This window comes from Calidris pugnax, unplaced genomic scaffold (genome assembly GCF_001431845.1).
Source record: "Calidris pugnax isolate Ruff unplaced genomic scaffold, ASM143184v1 scaffold34, whole genome shotgun sequence".
Classification (NCBI taxonomy): domain Eukaryota; kingdom Metazoa; phylum Chordata; class Aves; order Charadriiformes; family Scolopacidae; genus Calidris; species Calidris pugnax.
The window spans coordinates 4284425-4305149 of NW_015090771.1; the positions used below are offsets into that span (position 1 = coordinate 4284425).

The following is a 20725-nucleotide window of genomic DNA, read 5'->3' on the forward strand; positions in this document are numbered from 1 at the left end:
TTGACCCTTCTACCGTGGCTTTGGGACCTTTTACAAAAGCTGGGCACGTTTCCAGCGCTGAGCTGTAAGAAGGACAGTTGACCCATGTTGCACCTGGGGCATCTCGGCCTTATTTCAGTTTCACATAAGGCTTTGTCTAGGTTTATTTTATTTAATGGGCTTTTTTTTTTTTTTTTTTTTTTTTTTGGTTAACTGATTGTTTTTCCAATAGTGAAAAGTAATTGGTTCCATGTTTGGACCATGGATAGATTCCAAAACAATTTTTAGAGTTTAAGTTTTAAATCTTGTCATTAACTTTATGGGGCGGTTGGCTTTTTCTTGCTTTTAAAAACAGAGAATATTAATACTGAAGAGCAAGCTACAACAGGGTTTATGTTTTTAGCACTTTCTTGCTGTGTTGACTTTTTGATCTGGATATATTCTAAGGTCTAGGCCAATGTTGATAAACCAGTATTTGTAAAACGTGTTGACCTTTTGAGGTAATTTGTACTATATAGAGAGCTTGCCACTTTGGGGACCCTTCCACATGACATTACGTGTTCTTACGAAACAAAGTAGACTGTGGGACTTGAGTCTTTCAATTGAAGATTGAGTTCCATTATAGTGGAGCAAGTGGGTTTCAGAGCAGTTCTGAATGTGTTACAGGTACAAAATAGTCCTTTGAGGTCCTTTGAGACATCCTGAGAGGTCTGAGATTAAACAGTTTTCCTTAGCTGAGCAACCAGGTAACTTCAGAAGGTTACCTTTTTCAGGAGATCTGAATATAGCTACTCCTAACTTGTTTTTCAGAACTATTTTTGTGTTTGAAGGAAAAGCAGCTTGTTGGGCACGATTGTATGAACTTACTCTACTTTCATTTGGCCTCTGGAACATATTCTGCAAGACAGGTCAGAATGTATCTGTGAAAAGATACGATTCTGGTTTTTAGACTATATTATTGTGGATTTTCTTTCCTGTTTTTACTTTGTGTATCACCAATAGGGACTGGTTGTTTGGGGGGGCGTTTCGTGCAGGGTGGGGTGGTATTGGGATAAAAGAGGGCAAAAGAAGTAGGGGAAAGGTGAAAAAAAAGACCTTTCCAAAAATCATTGACCATAACCTTTGATTGTTGCAATGCTAATGTTTTTAAGTGTTTTGTGTTTTATAATAAAGGATGGAGCTTAACTTTTTTTTACTTTTTTTTTTTTTTTTAGCGTGCCCTTTTTAGATACAGCTTTATCACTCTGCTGTCTGGGTTCCTGTGCCTGTGTAGCAGTTCATTTCAGCCTGTTGGCTCTTTATATTATTATCGGAAATACCTATTCCTTTGTGTTATTGTTATAATACTAGGTTTACAGAAATTTATTTGACAAGTGGGAAAATGTCTACCCATTGTAATCATGTAACTTTATTTCCAGATCTTCAGTTCATTAGCCAACTTGGCTAAAACCTATAAAATGTACCCGTTCTATTCACTTTGAAGTTTTAGTAGCATTTCTGTTGTTGTTGGCAAAGTTTCCACTGTTAGTGTTGTGTTCCCATGATAGAACATGGAGCTTGCAAGAAATCTTACTGGTATGCAGACAGTAATACCCCGGGCTTTGTATTATGCTGTGTTGTACCATAATAGTCTCATGTCTATTTCCATTTGACATCTAAATCAGTAACTTATTGGAATCGCTATTTTCCTTTTTAAACCTCTCTAATAGTCAGACTACCCATGAAAACACAATTATTTTCTTATTAGCGGAGATTAATTTGACTATTAAGATTACTTTAGTTGTCCTGGAGAGATGACTTCACTGCTCTTTTCTCCATGAGATTTTATTTCTTTTAAAAGACAAATCTGTTGTGGATGAGTGTAGGGTATGATGGCAGGAATACTCTTGTATCCCTAAGTGAAGCAGTGTATGTAAAACAGGCTTTGATTGTATTAGATTGCAAAGAAGGCAAGAGGTTGGCTCATTCATCACTTCTGTGGGATGAATATACCCCACTATATCTCTCTCTGGCTTTGTGAATTTTACTTGGTGAACTTTTAATTACACAATTCCTGATTCGTTGTCTTTTGCCCTTTTTTTAAAACAAGTTATATAGCTTTGGAGAATTCTTTGTAATAGAAGGTCAGATATCAAATGTAAGTTGGTACTGGGAGCGCAGTGAAGGTGATAGATTGACCCTGGCATGAGCGTGGTTGTATCTGTTCACCTTCTAGTTTTTTCTAAATATGTTTTGTCTTGTGTGTAGCTTTTGTTGCATATCTCAACTGAGAATATTCATACATTAAAAACAGATTTAGGTCATAGTGTCAGAATAATCTTGCCGTACAATGAGACGTTTTCTGCCAATTTGATATGAGAAAAGGCATTTTGGGGCTCTGATAAAGTTGAGGAGCCAATGCATGGATCTGGATTGCTGTTTTGTTACCAACTCTTCCCTTTGTTGCAGTTGATGGGCACATTCACAGGGATTACATCAGTGTTGCTTGTGAAGATCTGCGCGGCTTCTTTTATTCCCACCTATAATCATTTTTCTTTCTTGATTTACAGATGAGGCATCTATTAGTATGGATTCTTCCTTCATCTAGATATTGAGTGGAAGGCTAAAAGCACTATCTACTGCAGGTGCCTGGCCTTCCATTTGAGTGGAAACAAAATAAGACAATAGAAATCAGTGCTAAAATAACTCTGCAATAAAAGTTGTATTAATCCAACATGAGTAAAAATACTGATGATTCCTGCTTAAAAGTAAAATAAGTAAATTCTTAATGTATACCCAACCACAATGTATTAAGTATTTAGTATATTCTACATACATTTATTAGAAAAGTTAGGAAATTTTGTAGGATTTTTCTATTTTCTTAGTCTCAATAAAATTCTACCTACACCTAATAAATTTTTCAGCTAAAACCAGGATACAGTGTTCTCCTGTCCAGCCTTTTCCCTTTTTATTCCCTTTTTTTTTCCAATTTAGTCAGACCTTTCTTTCTGAGAAGGTGGAATTTTTTTCTGTTTCATGAAGGAAGAACATGTTTTTTGCACCTGGGAAGAAAAGTAGCTTTTCTTCCAAAATACATGAAAGCAGCTGTCAGACATCAGATTCCTTTTAATGTTGCTTTTTGTTTGGGCTTTGCGTTAGGAGGTGGGAGCCCAGCTTACTCATTTAGCAAATTTTCTTATTCAGCAACTGATTTTAGAACTACTTCATGTGGTAAGAGATGGTAGCATTATAACATTAAGAAGTCATTAATTTTAGACTGTTGTTTGTTTAGGTTTTTATCCCGCTTCTTGGTAAAGATGGCAGCCAACAATGCAGTGCTGAACAGACTGGAGCAGAAGGGTGCAGAGGCCGATCAAGTTATTGAATACCTCAAGCAGCAAGTTGCTCTGCTCAAGGAGAAAGCTAGTAAGGAATTATCTATCTTCTTATAAACTTGCTATCCAGGTGGTTAACATTAAACACTCATAAGAAAACACGAAGACATGGACAACTTCTTTGGTGCTGTCAGCCTTTTAAGTGTGTTTCAAGTTCTCCAAGATAAAACTTGTAATAGTAGCACCGTTTCAATGTCTTGTGGTTTGTGGGTTTTTTGAAGCTGCTTATTCAGGAATAGAAAAGGCATGAATGAGGAAGGATTAATGACACAAACAGATATGGAAATTTGATAGGAGATTTTTGAGAGTCAAGGGGAATATGAGGCTGCATTTGCCTGAATGTGTAACTGCTTTTTCACCACTGTGGGGTTCTCTCAAGAGTATCATACCTTCAACTTTAATGTTCAGTGAATTAAGGTGCTCTATATTACAAACATGTTCAAGCTTTTTCTAATAGGTTTTTTGGAATTTTTTCCTCTAAGTCTACTTATGGGAATGAGAAGCTAGTATATTGAGAGGTAACTTGAGTACATAAGTATTGTAAAAAAAAGAAATAACCCACCTATTTCAACAAAAAAGGATTCCAAGGATTACTGATTATTTACTCCTTGAAAATGTCAGCTTTTTTGATGTTTGCCTCACCATGTTTCACATTCTTCAATGAATGCTAGTTATTGAAACCTGTCATTTTTAATATACTGTTAACCTTAGTCTTGCAGGCATCTCTTCGAGAAGAGAAGAAGCTGCGTGTGGAAAATGCTAAGTTGAAGAAAGAAATTGAAGGGCTAAAACAGGAGCTGATACAGGCAGAAATTCGGAATGGAGGTGAGGAAAAAAATATCCTATTCTCATACAACATAGGTCTAGTTAGCACAAATTATGATCAAAACTATAAACTCTCTTAATTCTTCTTGATTTTATCTTTCTCTATGTGACTCTATGGCATTTCTTCTAAATTCTGGTTTTTCCTAGGTTCCATGCCTATGACAAGTTGGTTAATTTCAACATTTTAGTAAGTTGCAAGCCTAACAGGTACATATGCCTGATCTTAATCAGAGGTGCAACTGGTTCTTTGTATGTTTTTATACAGTGCCTTTCATAATAAGCCCCGATTGACTGATGACAGTGACTCCTTATAATACCATAGAAATTGCTGAATGTCTAACACTTCTTGATATTCTCAGTATTTCATCTAGCATGACTGAAAAATCCCTATGGAAAATCAAGCTATAGTTCAAAGTACAGATGGGCAGTGACTTATTAGAAAATCTGTGGTAACGTAAAATTAGAAACACTGTGTTTTGAGTTTTCGGTTCCATGCTTTAGTGAGACCAGTCTTTCATTGTGCCATTTTTCCTTCTTTGTACTCCTTTTTGTAGCTCTGTTCGGCTCACACCATAGTTATATAACTCATATTAAAAAAGAAAGGAGAAAAAACAAAACTGTAGTGTTTCAGCTCCAGTGTGTCGTCTTTAAAATTATTTCCAAAGAAAGCCTCTTCTGCCTTCAACAGCTGTTGCTATTTTTACCCATGCTATCAGTGTTGTAAATTGGGTGAGATAGTGTCCAGTGTAGCTGGATGCTGGCATTCAACTGTGCTGAATGTTTTACTGGTAAAATAACGCATTGAGTCTTCAAAAAGACTAGCATTTTATAAATGCAGAGAATTCTTTTTCTCCTTTGGGCGTGAATAAAGTCCTTTCATGTGCTAAACCAAACCATTAGTTTGTATTTCTCTGTTGTCTGTTAGTCTGCAGCAATTCTTGACAGGTATAGGATATTTCACAGGATCACTGTTATGCTTGAGAGAGAAATCTCAAGATACACATTTTTTTCCAAGATGGGAAAGGACTAGTAAATTAATATTTGGCTTAATGTCCATCTTCCTTTATTTACCTAGCTTATCTAAAAGCTAGTAGGACTAAATTCAGATTTTTGCTTTTGAAGTGAATTAATATGTGTTAGTTTTGACAGTATTAAGTAGTTGAGCACAGAAATTACATGGCCACAGAACGTAAAAAATATCAGTTGAGATATTTTTTTCGAAAATCTGTAAAAAATAAAAAAGTCTTTCCCCAACTAGCAAGCAAGTAGTTATTGGTACAAAAAGTCTCAGATTCAAATTGTTTTTAAAAATTGTTTATAAGAACATAATTTGTGCAAAGCACTATAGGGTTGAAGAGAACCCGTGTCGACAAACACAGTACGGTTCTTCAGGAAAGTTAATAAATGTCTCAAATCTAAAAAGAAGCATGTTTGCAGAACGGGGAACTCTATAATAGTGACACTAGAAGGATTTGCCTAACAGTTATTAATCATAGAACAACTGAGGTTGAAAGAGACCTTGAAAGATCATCTGGTCTAACCTTTCTTAGGAAGGGGAGCCTAGATGATATTGTCTAGCCACTGATGATGCTTACCCAGTACAGTGATTTGGTTAAAAGCCTTAATGAGATTCTTGAGAAGAGCAAAATGTAGAAAGGAGTTGATTCTTATGCTATCATTTGGTAAAATTGATAGTGATATGATGTCCAGAATTCTGTATCATGAGTTTACAAAGAAATACAAAGGTAACGTGGAGAATTTAGGGAAGGAAAGTGAGGAAGCAACAGAGGGGTTTAAGACTGCAGATAATTTTTTAGAATGTGGTTATTCAGGGTCATTTTCTTCAGTCAATCAGAAAAAAAAAAGAGTTGAGGAATGATACAACTACAATATAAAAATGATTTTGTGCATTGAAAATTATGGAGTAGTCTCCAGTGTGACAAGAGTTAGTAGCTAGAAACTGAAATTAGACAAACACAAATGAGAGATCAGGAGTTAGTAGCAAAGATAACTAGACGTTGAAATAAACTACAAAAACTAGAGGTGTTTGCTTGTATGTTTTCTTGCATTTAGCAGTGTTTCTCATTTAAAAAATGTGCAGTCTTTTTCTTAACTGATCAGAATAATTATGTATAGACTGAGTTCTGATAGTGTTTTCTAATGTTGTGCTTCACTACTCAGCTGTTGTGGTTTAGGTATTTTAAACAAAATTTTGAGTTCTTTCTACTTTCCCATTTATGTTGGAAACTTAAAATGTCATAGTGGTCAAAGTTCTGGTACCCCTTCTGACTTTTTTGGTTTTGATTTTAGTGAAACAGATCGCAGTTCCTCCTGGTACAACAGTGTCTACAGCTTCATTTTCAGATGATGTTCCACAACCTACGGCAGTCGCATCATCTCCTGGTTCCAAAGATCTAATTAAAGGTGAAGATGAAGAAAAGAAAAAGAAGGAAAAAGCAGAAAAAAAAGGTACTTGAGTTTTCTTAGCTGTGGTAGACAGTTAAGGCATTTATTTTATGCAAGTGCTTTTAGATTATTTTGAGCACATAAAAAAACAGTTCTTACAGCCACAGTAGGAAGAATCATGTGCTAGCTCTTAAAATCTTGGAAGTACTTGAAGCTAATGAGCTTCAACAGACTCTTACTTAAATGGGATACATGCCAAATTTCTTTTGCTGTGACTGAACTCCCTTATTTAAAAAGAACAAACCAAAAAGAAACTAAGTGACACCCCCCCAGCCCTGCCTCCGAACTCCCAAAAATTCCATGACAGAAAAAAGCAAAACCAAAATGCAGACACACACAAAGGAGGGAGGGGAGGGTGGACTTGGGATGAAGGGAAAGGCAGGGGGGAGGAAGAGGAGGACACAAAGCTTAGAGAAGTTTTTGGCAGACTGGGGGGTATTAGTTCTGAGACTGGAAACAGTGCAAGCAAAGGGCAGAGACCAAGTCAGCAAAATACTTTGCAAGCAATAGTAACATAACATAATACTGAAGGATCATAAATTGCAGTTTTCTGCATTCTCCAATTATACTGGCGTGATTTTTGGTTGGTTTGTTGTTTTTGTTTTTTTTTTCCTTGGAAAATTCTTATAGGCAGTGAAGTTCCTTCAGAATTGATCAGATACATCCATGTGAACACTGGTGAAATTATGTGGCTAAGAGGAACTACTGCATAAAGGACATAATCTAGTTTTGGCAATGGGGAGGAAGTGTAGTAGAAGAGTATGTAGGTTTCCTAACACCTTTCCTCCTGCTATTCATTTTTAGCTGTCTGTATTGACTTGTGTTTAACAAACTCTTTAAGAGAGGAAAAGGCATGTCTGTTGCACTTGCACAGAAGTGCATGTGTCCATCTTGTAACTTGAACTCATGTTTTGTAATCTTTCTTATATGCAAATTATTATTCATTTGCTCTGAATTCATTTGTACAGCTTTTCAGAATTTGCATATTACGCTGATAGGGCACTGTATCTGTTTGATTGTTCTGGTGAGCTGTATACAGGCCTATAAGCTACTTCCTATTTTTTGGCATACTGCAGCCTTTGACACATTAGTAATATCCCACAGAGCTGTAAAGATAAAAGCATTTTGTATCAGGCAATTAGCTGTTTTCTTCAAGTCTTCAGTGGCTACAGAGAAAGTATTCACTTGGTAAGGAAAAATAAAACTATTTCCCCTCAGCTTCCCCTCCAAAAGCTAAATTTGGAAAGCAATCTATTTGACTTTTTCCTTCCAGAGATTGTTTTTGAATAAGGCAAAATGTAGCATGAACATTAACTACAAGCCCTAACAGGCTTTTTCTCTGGAGTTCAACATCCATTATAGGTAGAGTATTTAACAATCGAAGTAACCAATGCATAAAACTTCTTTGCTAGTCTTGAAATTGACAGAGTTCAACATCCATTGTAGGTAGAGTATATACAATCTAAGTAACCAACACATAAAACTTCTTTGCTAGTCTTGAAATTGATGAAATTTTAGAATATTTCAAATCCCTTTGCTTTCTGTCACAGATCTCATCTGTTTCCTCTCTGACTATTCCCATGTTCTTAGATCTGCTTCTTGCAAACTTCATCTGTGAGGCTTCTCTGGATATTGATTCTGAGCTGACTGACACTGGCCAGAGGAGCACAGTTCTCTCCTTAGCCTACAGCACTGAAATGGATATTTTCTCTGTATCTCTATATATGCTCTGTACAGACATGCTTTGCCATGTTCTCTTTTCCTTATTTGGTGACAGACTTCATTTCTCTGAAGTAAAATAAAAAGGGTACTAGAAGCTGATTTTTTGGCTCCAGACTATTGTAGAGAAACATCATGAAGTGGAGAACAGTGAGGAATAAAATATCCTTTATTCCAAGGATAAAAATGGCAGGTCTTTGCAATGATCTTATGTATTAAATGCTAACAATTTTGATGGCATTTTTTCAGTTTCTCTTCAATTGCTGAATATATGACTGATTTTATTAATCTAATTGTAATCTAATTACAACTACCCAGTCATAAACAGTAGTGTTTTTTATTCATCATATATGAACTGAAGTATTTTTGAAGAGCTATTGCTTATGTTAATAAAAAGGCAGTATTTTTTTTATTGAGTATATTATTTAATTTCAGTCCTGTACTAGAGCAGTGATAAATTAACCAAGTTGCCTGCTGCATCCACTTTTCCTTTTTGCTCCCTAAAGAAGGGATTTAGTTTACATTAATGTGTAAGCTATCTTGGATGAAAGAATAATAGAATATGCTTATTTCAAGCAAGCACTTCTTAAACACTTCTTAATCTCCCAGAGATTATAGTTGTTAAACAAATCTTTTTAAGGAGGACAGTTGTATATACAAACTGGATGTAACTTGCTTTTCTCGAAGAGAATATCTAAATAAGAAGCTGAGTACAGGGAGTGTTGCTTCACTGCTGTTTTATACCATACAGTATGTATGGTTGATGATAAAACTTTGCATTGCCATAGGATAAAAACTCTGCATCAGTGGAACCTTGTAAGCCATGAGCATTTTATTGTATTTGTATATTTGGGAAGTGAAGAATGTTAGCTAAGGTCATTTTGAAGGGTTGCTTTCCAACTGTAACAGTGCAGTTGCAGTGATTTAGCATCGTCCGCAGTCAGCAGCTGTTGTTAAGCTCTAATAACCTGATCACTTGGGATTATCTGGTCTCCCTTTGCTGGTGAAATGCTATGGCAAGACTTATTGGTATTTGCTAATTATTAAACCAGGCTTATTGATGTGTCCTTTAGCAGAGTATGTATGTCACATACATACGTGTTAGCTACGCTTAAAGTTCAGGATGACTTCACTTTACAAACAAGAAAGCACTTCTGTGCTGGGGTGGTAATTACTTATAGTGACAAGCTAAATTGAAGTGTGTATGATGATTCTCCACTGGAAGCTAGTAACAGAGGTGCTAACTCTTTACTCTTCATTTGTGTTTTACACTGGATTTACACTTATTTCTGAAACTCTCTTTTCCCTTGCAATAGTCATATGCATTACTGGCGCTTTTTTAAAAGGTTTGTTTCATGAACTAAGCTTTCTTTAATAGGTGAAAAGAAGGAGAAGAAACAGCAGCCAGCTCCTGGAAATAGTGATGCAAAACCTGTAGATGTTTCTCGTCTGGATCTTCGTGTTGGCTGCATCATTTCTGCCGAAAAGCATCCAGATGCAGACGCTCTGTACGTTGAAGAAGTGGATGTTGGTGAAGCCAGCCCAAGGACTGTTGTCAGCGGTTTAGTGAAACATGTTCCTCTGGATCAGGTATTGACAAAGTTATTTACTGTAGTTTTTCCTTTCCTAAAGTATCTTTAGACTGTTGTCTGTTTGTAGGATGTGTTTTCATTGTGTTAAAATATTTTTACAGTCATGAAAACAAAAATAAAATGCAAATGGAAGTAACGCTTAACAGCATTTGCTGAAAAATGGAGAAGTACCCATACCCCAAATCAGTTCCGTTCTGCTTGCAGTGCTTCTGTCCTGGGATCTTATTCTGACTCCTCTGTGATGCCGTTGGCACACAGTGGACTCCTAGACCAAACAGATGTGACTCTCCCTTCAGTTTTGGCATGGACTAAAGCAAAGGGCATGTAAATTCAACTTCGCGGTCAAATAAGCTGGCTGTTAAGCTGACTTAAATAACTGTGGAATACAAAATGCATATTTCTGCTTCCTTGTCTGAAACAGAGTCTGCTTCTATGCTTTTTTAGTTGATACAGTTGTGTTTGACATGCGTGGTTTATGTATGTCTTGGGAACAACCTGAAACTTCAAGATTACATTTTCTTTTAACACCTCTTCTGGAGGGTTATTGGAAGGGGGGAATTGACTGAAGGCTGCTTCTCCATTTAAATGCAAGCGTGGCAATTAAAGCAATGTTGTATAGAGCAACTGCAAAATGGGCCATGAAGAAGTTGATTTCAGTGTGGAAAAGCTACTCAAACGCCTTTTCAATTCCTATTCACACCCTGTCCCTATGGTAAGACTGCAAATATAGGAGGCAATCAAATTATTGTTTTGTTTTTTTTATGATCCAGAAGGTTATTGAACTGAAAAAAATGGAGTTAAACTGTTCTGCACTGATCACCTGATAGTGTCAAATTACTGGATTTTCATTGGGCAGAGATTCAAATTACTCATTTTTAGCAGTAGTCTGCTCTCAAGAAAGCATGTAGAAAAAACATCTTAAAAGCCTTTATAAATAAACTTATGAACATGAAGTGTACAGAATGCAGTGGCACTAACAGTCTTTTCTCTTATCCTGCTTTCTGTCTGGAAAAAATAATCCAAAGTACTCATTAACAGAGAATTAGGGTTCGTTCTTACACGTTCTTTGGGAACAATTAGTTTGTGTGTCTGGTTTTGGTTTTGGCAAGTCTCTATTAGGCAGTAAATTCTTAGGGGCAAGCTTCCATCTTTTTTGTTTTTTTAAAGTGTTCAAACATGTAAAGGCCTGGCACGTGACTACTGCCATATATTTATATAAGAATGAATATATCAGATGAAGTACTGTATACATAATTCATCAAAAATTCAACTATTTATGATTGTAGTGTTTGATGTGGTAGTTTAGCAGTGTTTTGAGGCTGTAGTATTTTTATCATCTGACTTTACCTCTGGTTAAAAAGCACAATGTATATCTTCATTAACATTTCAGTATGCAGGGCAAGTTATTTATGGGTGTGAAAACTTCTTGCGTGCCCACTTTTATGTGGTGCAGTGTGGCTTTGTGTACCACTGGTGTTGAAGGCAGGTCAGAAATTGCACCCTCAAGTATGCCCACTTTGTGTGTGGTACAGTGTGGCTTTGTGTACCACTGGTGATGAAGGCAGGTCAGAAATTGCACCCTCAAGTATCATGTATAGGTAAATACATATGTCATCAGTAGCAAGGATGTGGTACTGAAGCATGAGGTGGACCATGTCAATGCTGAAGTCTTTCAGCAGCAGCTGAGAACAACTGGAGAACATTCTGAAATATCAGCAGGAACAGGCAGCTTTTCCACCACTGCATTTGGCTTTTTGAAATGAATCTGTGTGTGTTCCTAGCATCATAGCCCATTGGCCAAACAATCGTATCATGTATAGGTAAATACATATGTCATCAGTAGCAAGGATGTGGTACTGAAGCATGAGGTGGACCATGTCAATGCTGAAGTCTTTCAGCAGCAGCTGAGAACAACTGGAGAACATTCTGAAATATCAGCAGGAACAGGCAGCTTTTCCACCACTGCATTTGGCTTTTTGAAATGAATCTGTGTGTGTTCCTAGCATCATAGCCCATTGGCCAAACAATCAAAACCACTGCAGTCTACAGTGGACCTACAGCCCACAACCAAAAACTCCACCACCGCCACAGACAGAAGTGAAGGGGGCCAATAATGCAGAAGAATGGAACATTGCAATGGCAAGGACCAGCAGGAGGAAGAGACTTCCCCCGAAGCCTGAGATGCTCTTACAGAACTTTACTGCTCTGCAGATTGAAGAGGAAAGACCAGTCAGATCAGGAGAGAAGCTGGAGCTGAGTAAGGCAGCCCAATTTTCCTCCTCGTATAACAATGAGTGCAACTAAGAAAGAGGGAGAGGGATGGTAGTAGGTGACTCTTCTGAAAGGTACAGAGGCACCTATTTCCTGAGATGCTCTTACAGAACTTTACTGCTCTGCAGATTGAAGAGGAAAGACCAGTCAGATCAGGAGAGAAGCTGGAGCTGAGTAAGGCAGCCCAATTTTCCTATCAGCAGGAACAGGCAGCTTTTCCACCACTGCATTTGGCTTTTTGAAATGAATCTGTGTGTGTTCCTAGCATCATAGCCCATTGGCCAAACAACCGAAACCGCTGCAGTCTACAGTGGACCCACAGTCCACAACCAAAAACTCCACCACCACCACAGACAGAAGTGAAGGGGGTCAATAATGCAGAAGAATGGAACATTGCAATGGCAAGGACCAGCAGGAGGAAGAGACTTCCCCCAAAGCCTGAGATGCTCTTACAGAACCGCTTTAGTGCTCTGCAGATTGAAGAGGAAAGACCAGTCAGATCAGGAGAGAAGCTGGAGCTGAGTAAGGCAGCCCAATTTTCTCCTCATATAACAATGAGTGCAATTAAGAAAAAGGGAGAGGGATGGTTGTAGGCAACTCTTCTGAAAGGTACAGAGGCACCTATTTGCCAACCTGTCACGCTCTAGGGAGGTGTGCTGCTTGCAGGGCTTTGTGTCAGGGATGTCACTGAGAGACTACCAAGCCTTCAAAACCACTGCAGTCTACAGTGGACCTACAGCCCACAACCAAAAACTCCACCACCGCCACAGACAGAAGTGAAGGGGGCCAATAATGCAGAAGAATGGAACATTGCAATGGCAAGGACCAGCAGGAGGAAGAGACTTCCCCCGAAGCCTGAGATGCTCTTACAGAACTTTACTGCTCTGCAGATTGAAGAGGAAAGACCAGTCAGATCAGGAGAGAAGCTGGAGCTGAGTAAGGCAGCCCAATTTTCCTCCTCGTATAACAATGAGTGCAACTAAGAAAGAGGGAGAGGGATGGTAGTAGGTGACTCTTCTGAAAGGTACAGAGGCACCTATTTGCTAACCTGTGTGCTTGCCAGGGCTTTGTATCAGGGATGTCACTGAGAGACTACCAAGCCTCTACAGTCCCCTGGCTACTATCCGCTGCTGGTGTTTCACGTGGGCACCAGTGATATGCCAGGAGCAGTCTGAGGAGTATCAAAAAAGGATTACAGAGCCCTGGAAGTGGTAGTAAAGGACATGGAACACAGGTAGTTTTCTCATCAGTCCCCCTAGTCAAAAAAGCCTGAGATGCTCTTACAGAACCGCTTTAGTGCTCTGCAGATTGAAGAGGAAAGACCAGTCAGATCAGGAGAGAAGCTGGAGCTGAGTAAGGCAGCCCAATTTTCCTCCTCGTATAACAATGAGTGCAACTAAGAAAGAGGGAGAGGGATGGTAGTAGGTGACTCTTCTGAAAGGTACAGAGGCACCTATTTGCTAACCTGTGTGCTTGCCAGGGCTTTGTATCAGGGATGTCACTGAGAGACTACCAAGCCTCTACAGTCCCCTGGCTACTATCCGCTGCTGGTGTTTCACGTGGGCACCAGTGATATGCCAGGAGCAGTCTGAGGAGTATCAAAAAAGGATTACAGAGCCCTGGAAGTGGTAGTAAAGGACATGGAACACAGGTAGTTTTCTCATCAGTCCCCCTAGTCAAAGGGAAGGCATTTGAAAGGCCTAGTCAACTCTGGCAAGTCAAAAAATGGTTCTAAGACTGATGCAAAGCCAGGGGTTCAACAACTTAGACCATGGGACTTGCTTTGAGAAGCCAGGTTCTACTGGGGGCTGGTGGGAATAGCATCTTTGGTCTAAGGCTTGGCAACCTGGTGAAGAGGACTTTAAACTAGAATTGCTGGGCAATCAATCCATCCAACTAAGGATCCAGACAAGCACGCAATAAATTGAGGAGGGCTTTTTGTTGCTGTTGGCATTGCAGCTCACTGCTTTTAAAGCAATCCGTGCGTTGGTTTTAACTCATATTCACTAGCCATTGCAGTCTGTCCTGGTGTCTGATCTTCAGATACGGAGGGATAGTTAGTTCATAATCAGTTATACAAATTACTTTCAGGATTACTTAAGAAAAAAGAGCAATTTAACACTTTTGCTTCAAGGATATGGTTTTGGGTTTAATGTAGGTAAACTTCAGGATTTACTTTTCCTCGTTTTAGTTTCTTTGCTCTATTTCTCACCCACCTCCACTCCCCCCTTCCTCATTCTACCAGCGTGTTGGGAAAACACTTTGATTCTGGGTGTGAAGTAGCTGTGTGTTCAACCATAGAAAGTGTAACAACTAACATTTTTACTGGAACTAAATCGGTTTCTCACTAGTTAAGTCACTAGTTTTGAAGTTTCTGGATTTTTGAAACAAAAGGATTGGCTCTTCAGAAGGCCAGCAGAGGTTGTTACTGTTTCAAGGAGATAGTATTAGAAATTCCTTTGCTTATTCTCAGCTCATTTATGTATCAAACACATCCTGTGATGCCAAAGCCTTATCAGCTCTCTGTAGACATAGACTTGCTTCTTTTTGTGTCCTTTTAAATGTAGAGATTTACCCTATTGTTCTTAACCAGAATTTGCTTTACTGGGTAATAACACATGTGGGGAAGAAAACATACACTTACTATCTGTGTCAACTTCAGCTGCTTTCCAGTAACACCCTGTATTTCTGATAGCACTTTTGACGTACTGGGAAAGGGAGTTACATTTCTTCCCTTTTGTTTGGGTTTTTTTTGTTCTTTCTGTCCAGTCTTATCTATCTGTCAGGAAACTCCCCAATTTATTTTTACAGTTACTTTTAAAAACTAGAGTGTTTCTTTTGTTCCTCTAATTTATGGGGTTACAGAGAGTGGCCTCCAGTTGAATTACTGGATCTGACTCTTAGTATAGGACACATTTCAGGATTTTATTTATCGTTTACTGTAAAAAGATCTCATAAGAGCAATGCAGACAGAATGATACCTGAACATCAGATTCCTCGATGGCTCATAAACGGGTTTTTTTGCACTTATTATGCATGAATATAGAGTGCTTTAGTATTGTAATTGAAATCCCGTGTTCTGGAAACATCAACTCCTGAATGGTAATTCCCTTCTATAAAAATTAGCATAGCCAATCCAAAAAAACCCCAGAAAAACCAAACAAAACCACAACAAAAACCCCAAACAAAAACCTAAAACTTTTTCTTTAGGAAGCATTTGCTTAGGTCTGGTTTCTTTTTTTTCTCTAACTTAGGGAATTGTCATTTATCTGAAAACAGTTTAAAAATTCATCTATTTATAGTAAAAAGGAAAACCAAAACCTTGACATGCAAAGTTCTGGTTTTGGTTGACTGTCTTGGAGTGGGTCTTTCTTTTTGTTTTACAAAAGCATTTATTTAACCTTGTGGGTTTTCTTACCATTTATTTGTGCAATCAGTACACATATCTTAGTATTAGAGTAGTTTTTAAAAAAGCATTTGAAGGCAATTCCTAGTTGAAGTGAGGGCATAATGTGTATGTTTGAAACGTTGATAAATACTTCTTAATTTTGTAATAGTAATCAACTCATACAGAAATCTCATGCAATATATATCAATGTCTGGCCCACTGTGACTAGAAAGGAATGATGTGATGCTAGGTTGATGAAGATGGTGAGCTCCATTTCTGTATTGATGCAGTCTGGTTTTCTCAATTTTATAATCTGTAATGAAAAAGCAATGCTCTGAAGTCTAGAATTTTTTCCAGTTGGTCAAAAACTAAACTCCAGTACCAAATGCAGAAATCTTGTTTCTTTTATTCTGTATATCCATTTGCTAATTGTTATTCATTGCTAGATAATGACTACAACTTGCATTTTAGGGTCACTGACATCTTACAGCCATTTCTTGTGTTTTGGGCAATCTATGTCTTTAGCAAGATCTTAAAAAATTTTCAGTCAATGGTCTGCCTTGACACTTATGCAAGATCAACTTTTCATTGTAACTACTTCATTTTGAAGTTGTTTTTTTTAGATGTTCTACTTGGAAAATATGCAGTATTTGGAATACTTGATCATATGAGTTTTATTAAGTATTAATCCCGCAGTTTTAAAGTTTATATTGTAATGCACAAAGACTGAAATCTAGAAATACATATATATTTATGTGCACTTCAAGTATGGGTATTAAGGCTTCCTTTCTGTCAGTCTCTTAAGAATGCTCTGGGTTTAATTTTTATTCAGTTTGAAAGTGTGGTTTGTTTTCTAGGCTAAAGTGTGGCAGTCTCCCCTAACAAAGTGTGTTTTCTCTGGTTTACTATTACAAATTTTATTAAAATAAAATAACAAAGGAAGAAACCTAGTTTTATTCTGACAAATTGCAGTGCGCAGTATATATAGCTGTTTTCTGTGGTTAAAAAAAATTCAGAGCATTTGGGTTGAATAAGATAAATGTTAAGATACAAGTGAGCTAATTATGTAGAACACCTGTATGCTTCCAGTGCATAGTTTGAAATTTTTATCTGTAAGCTAGCCTGATTTGTAGAGCAGTTTTGTATTATTGCTATTATTATCATTGTTATTATTAAATGGAAATTGTGTGCTTAATAGTGCTATATTAAAAGTGGACTGAAGTGGTGATCCAGGATGAGTAAAGGTGGAATGTGGGTGAAATGCATCGCCTGGTTTTTGGACTTCTGAATTGCATATTTGGTATTTCCATAAGTGTGTCACAATTCAGAATTTACTCTATTATTCACTGGACAACTCTTATGTGGTTTAAATATTATTTGTTACTGGTGTGCAGGCATCAAAATTGTATGCTTCTTTGTCCATGTTAAGGTCTCTTCATTGTAATTCTCTTGTTATAATGAAATATCCAGAGCTTCCAAATGCATATGGCATTTAAGTACTCACATCCTTCTGTTTTTCTCCCCCAAGATGCAGAATCGGATGGCAATACTACTCTGTAACTTGAAGCCTGCAAAGATGAGAGGAGTAGTATCACAAGCAATGGTGATGTGTGCCAGCTCCCCGGAAAAAGTGGAAATTCTGGCTCCCCCACCTGGGGCAGTACCTGGGGATAGAATCACTTTTGAAGGTTTTCCTGGTAAGTAGGTATTTTGGAGATTGGAGGAAATCGGTATGCCAAGGTGACCTCTGAATTAATTCTATTCAAACTTCTTTATTATTAGCATGCTAAGGTTTTGTAAATAAAGGATTGAAAATACTTAACCAGCTGCCAAAAATTGGAAAATGCAGGGAAATAAATGTAACTTGAAAAAGTTGTGTAGTACTTTAATATAAAATTACCCGCTTCAAGCCTCAAGAAGTATATCTGCTTTTGAAATGTAAAGACAAATGTATTTGCACTTCCCAAGTTCCAATAAGCCAATATAAAGCATCTTTCCAGGTATCTCAGTGGAAGTGATAAAGTAATAAGTTCCTGATTCTGGCTCTTCCCACCAATGAAAGTATCAAAACTTGATGTAGGCTTTTTTTTGTTTGTTTGTTTTGATTTGTTTGTTGGAGGAGGAAGGCATGGAGAAGATTTGGAGGGATTGGAAATCTAGTTATGAGAGGAACCTATAATATTCAAAACACCAGGGTGTTTTTCTTTGTTTGTCTGGAAGAAAATTACTTTTTGGGGCTCCGAAGACAGATTTGGACTTCTTCCTACGTAATTAAATCAATAAGTCTGTATTTTGGGGGAATATAAATAAGAAAATAATCACATTTAAACTTTCTCAAAATATGACTTTAATTCATTTTTCCACTTCCTCCACCTCCCACTCATCTATGAAAATAATTAGTTTCTCACCCTGCATATTGGGAACTCAAATAAGCATCACAGATGTAGAACACTGGTGAATGTTTCCCTCCTACCCAGTTTGCTATTCTCATAGGCTGAAAGGTATACAGTCAGATTCAGCTTCTCCTCTTACTGTCTTTTTTAGTACCGTTATTTTGTTGTCTCTATCATGGTTTCAAGTGTTTTCCATTAGGAGGTGCTGGTTCATTATGATCCCAGTAAGAAAGGCACTCAAGAGTCTGTAAAGTATCATTTAAAATGCTATTTATTAGAACTGACACTGAAAAGAGAGAATAGTATAAATAGTCTTACCTCACACAGATGATGGGAAACCCAAGTTGGTGCAGCATCAAACAGGCTTCTGATCCACCTGCAGCGTGCTGTGCACTCCCTGTCCATAGAAGAGATTCCCCTCTTTTGTTCATCCGAGCTATTGTTGTATTTTCATATAAACTGTCAAACAGAAAAGAAGTTTGAATGAGAACTGGATGCTGCACTGCTCCGTAAAGGTGGGGACACGCAGGTGGCTCAGTCACTGGTACCACGTGGCAGCTGCCTGCAGGGTCCTCTGTTGCAGGGGTCTTCTGGTCAGGATCACTGCAAGAAAAAGTCCTCTAACTCCCAGTATTTCCTATATCGGGTGGAGTTATATGTGTGTGCATTTGTCAACAGAATATTCATCTTCAGGATGAATTTGTTGCTCAAAAGTTGGCTTTCACATGTGAGAAAATACTGTAGCTTTCCATTTTCTACATAGAAACATATTAACCTTTTTAAGCTATTGCACCTCTGGTAATTTCTAGCAGTACAGAACCTCTTGGCAAGCTCTATGCTTAGACATATCTGCATGAAATAGCGGTCATAAATATATGTTTATATGTTTGTATATAGATATTTTTATACTCATGATTGAAACTGATGCTCTAAAAAATAGGTATTTTGGCTGGCATATGATAAAGAAAGTAATGGTCTGTCTAGGTGTTTTAGAAACAGGAAGAAAGCTCCTGTGATTTAATGCTCTGATTGAAACTATTTTAAAATAATACCGTGTTAAAGAAAGAAATCAGTCTTGCAGCACTCTTTTCATTTTTGGCTTTCTCTATTAAAAAGATACCATGCTTGCTAGTTGCAAAATTGGTAAGCTGTACTGAAATCTGAAAGGCTTCAGCAATTGCATTGACTAAACTATAGGAATACTAACTCGTAACTTCTCGTCATTATCATGTATCCATGAGTAAAGATAGATTAAAATTTGGATGTGTGACCTCTGTTACATGCAAAGTTAATCTCATATTGCTTTCTGTTGCTGTAGATGTGCAAGGAATAGCAACAAGCTGTAGAGTAAACCCTTCTTTTGCATAAGCCCTGCAAAATGACGTCCAGGTCAGCCTGGGCACCTGGATTTTTGGAGGGGTAGAGGGTCTTTTTTGTTTGTTTTTGTCTAAGGTATAACCTTTCTTCAAACTTATATCTCAAGTAACTTCTTATACCTAGGATTAAAAATAAAGTGAGAGCTGGTAGTAGCGCTATTCTCCGTTAGCCAGCATGTATTTTCTTGCAGGTGACTGTTAGGATCAGCTTTCTCGAAATAATTGAACTATTTGATTTCATGGTTACAGTTGCAAAAAGCTTTTCCTAGAGCAAAACAGTGATAGACACATGTGTTTTAAAATTATTCCCAGGTGTTAAGACATACAGATATTGTGTTGACATTTTGACCCTTAAAAGACATAGAATAAGCTAAAAGTGGTGTAAAATTTGTACTAGTTCTAAAGTTATGACCTGCAGCCTGGGATGCAAGGTTTTCTACACTTTACATCAATTTTCTTCTGACAGGGAGCCAAAGACATGGAGCTCTGATAAGTGCCAAATTAAGGCTTTAAAATCTGTTAAAAAGTGTATACATCCAGAGCTATAGATTGTAGTCTGAAATATGGCAGCTGTTTCCCAATGTTTCGTAAATAGCTTCTCAGGAAAATTAGTAGGTATGAAATTAAAGCTAATCATTGACTTTGAAAATATACCTAATGCTTAATACCTCAAAGTAGCGTGACATATCTTCTACTTGCATAAAGCTTATTTTAAAGAATTTTAAGACTTGTCATTTGACTATCTTGGAGTGACTAGGAAAAAATAGTATTGATGGATGGAGACTTACAAAATCATTCTGACATCTGACATCTGACAAACTTCATTTGTTGCATATTTGTCTTTTGCACGTTGCCTTTATAAGCTAAGATATTAATACTGTGCGTTTATAGGTTTTGGGTTCCTTTAGGGTTTTTCTTCAATTTCTTTTAGCTACAGACTTAGATTGTTGCAACTTAACTTCTTGTGCAAGTGATTAACAACTTCTGGTGGATTTGGTGTGTCATGTCATTGTCCACCCCCACTAGAAAACAGCTACACTGAATGACATGTTTAAGAAAATTTGGCTCTTTTTATGTAAAGAGAGTGGGAAACTCATTAAATCATTACAAGTTTACATTTATTTTATTTATAGAAATCCTTCTAAAGAATATTTTCTGGGAAGAAGGAATGCAGTGAGGAGAAGTCACAGGAAAATGCACAGCCTAAATCTCTGGTAGTGTTTAAAATTGGTGCCTATACTAATCTAATATGAGCTCACCACAGATCCCATGGGAGCTTGATGCACGATTCCAAAGAAACTTATTAACTTCCAAAGCGTGTTTTTTATAATAAAAGTCAGAT

At 37.5% G+C, this 20725-nt stretch overlaps 1 protein-coding gene across 3 annotated transcripts in view; it reads left to right on the forward strand.

Annotated features, from left to right (window-relative positions):
• The window catches only part of AIMP1 (aminoacyl tRNA synthetase complex-interacting multifunctional protein 1), a 38767-nt gene that overhangs the window by 15803 nt on the left and 2239 nt on the right, over window positions 1-20725 (forward strand). For 2 of the 3 annotated variants that reach the window (XM_014941192.1, XM_014941210.1), the window contains exons 2-6: window positions 3251-3384; window positions 4065-4178; window positions 6489-6647; window positions 9742-9953; window positions 17143-17311. In XM_014941192.1, the coding sequence (XP_014796678.1) occupies window positions 3251-3384; window positions 4065-4178; window positions 6489-6647; window positions 9742-9953; window positions 17143-17311 (788 nt within the window). Of the gene's footprint in view, window positions 1-2522; window positions 2604-3250; window positions 3385-4064; window positions 4179-6488; window positions 6648-9741; window positions 9954-17142; window positions 17312-20725 lie in introns of those variants that run through there. The other variant, XM_014941202.1, reaches the window with a different exon arrangement.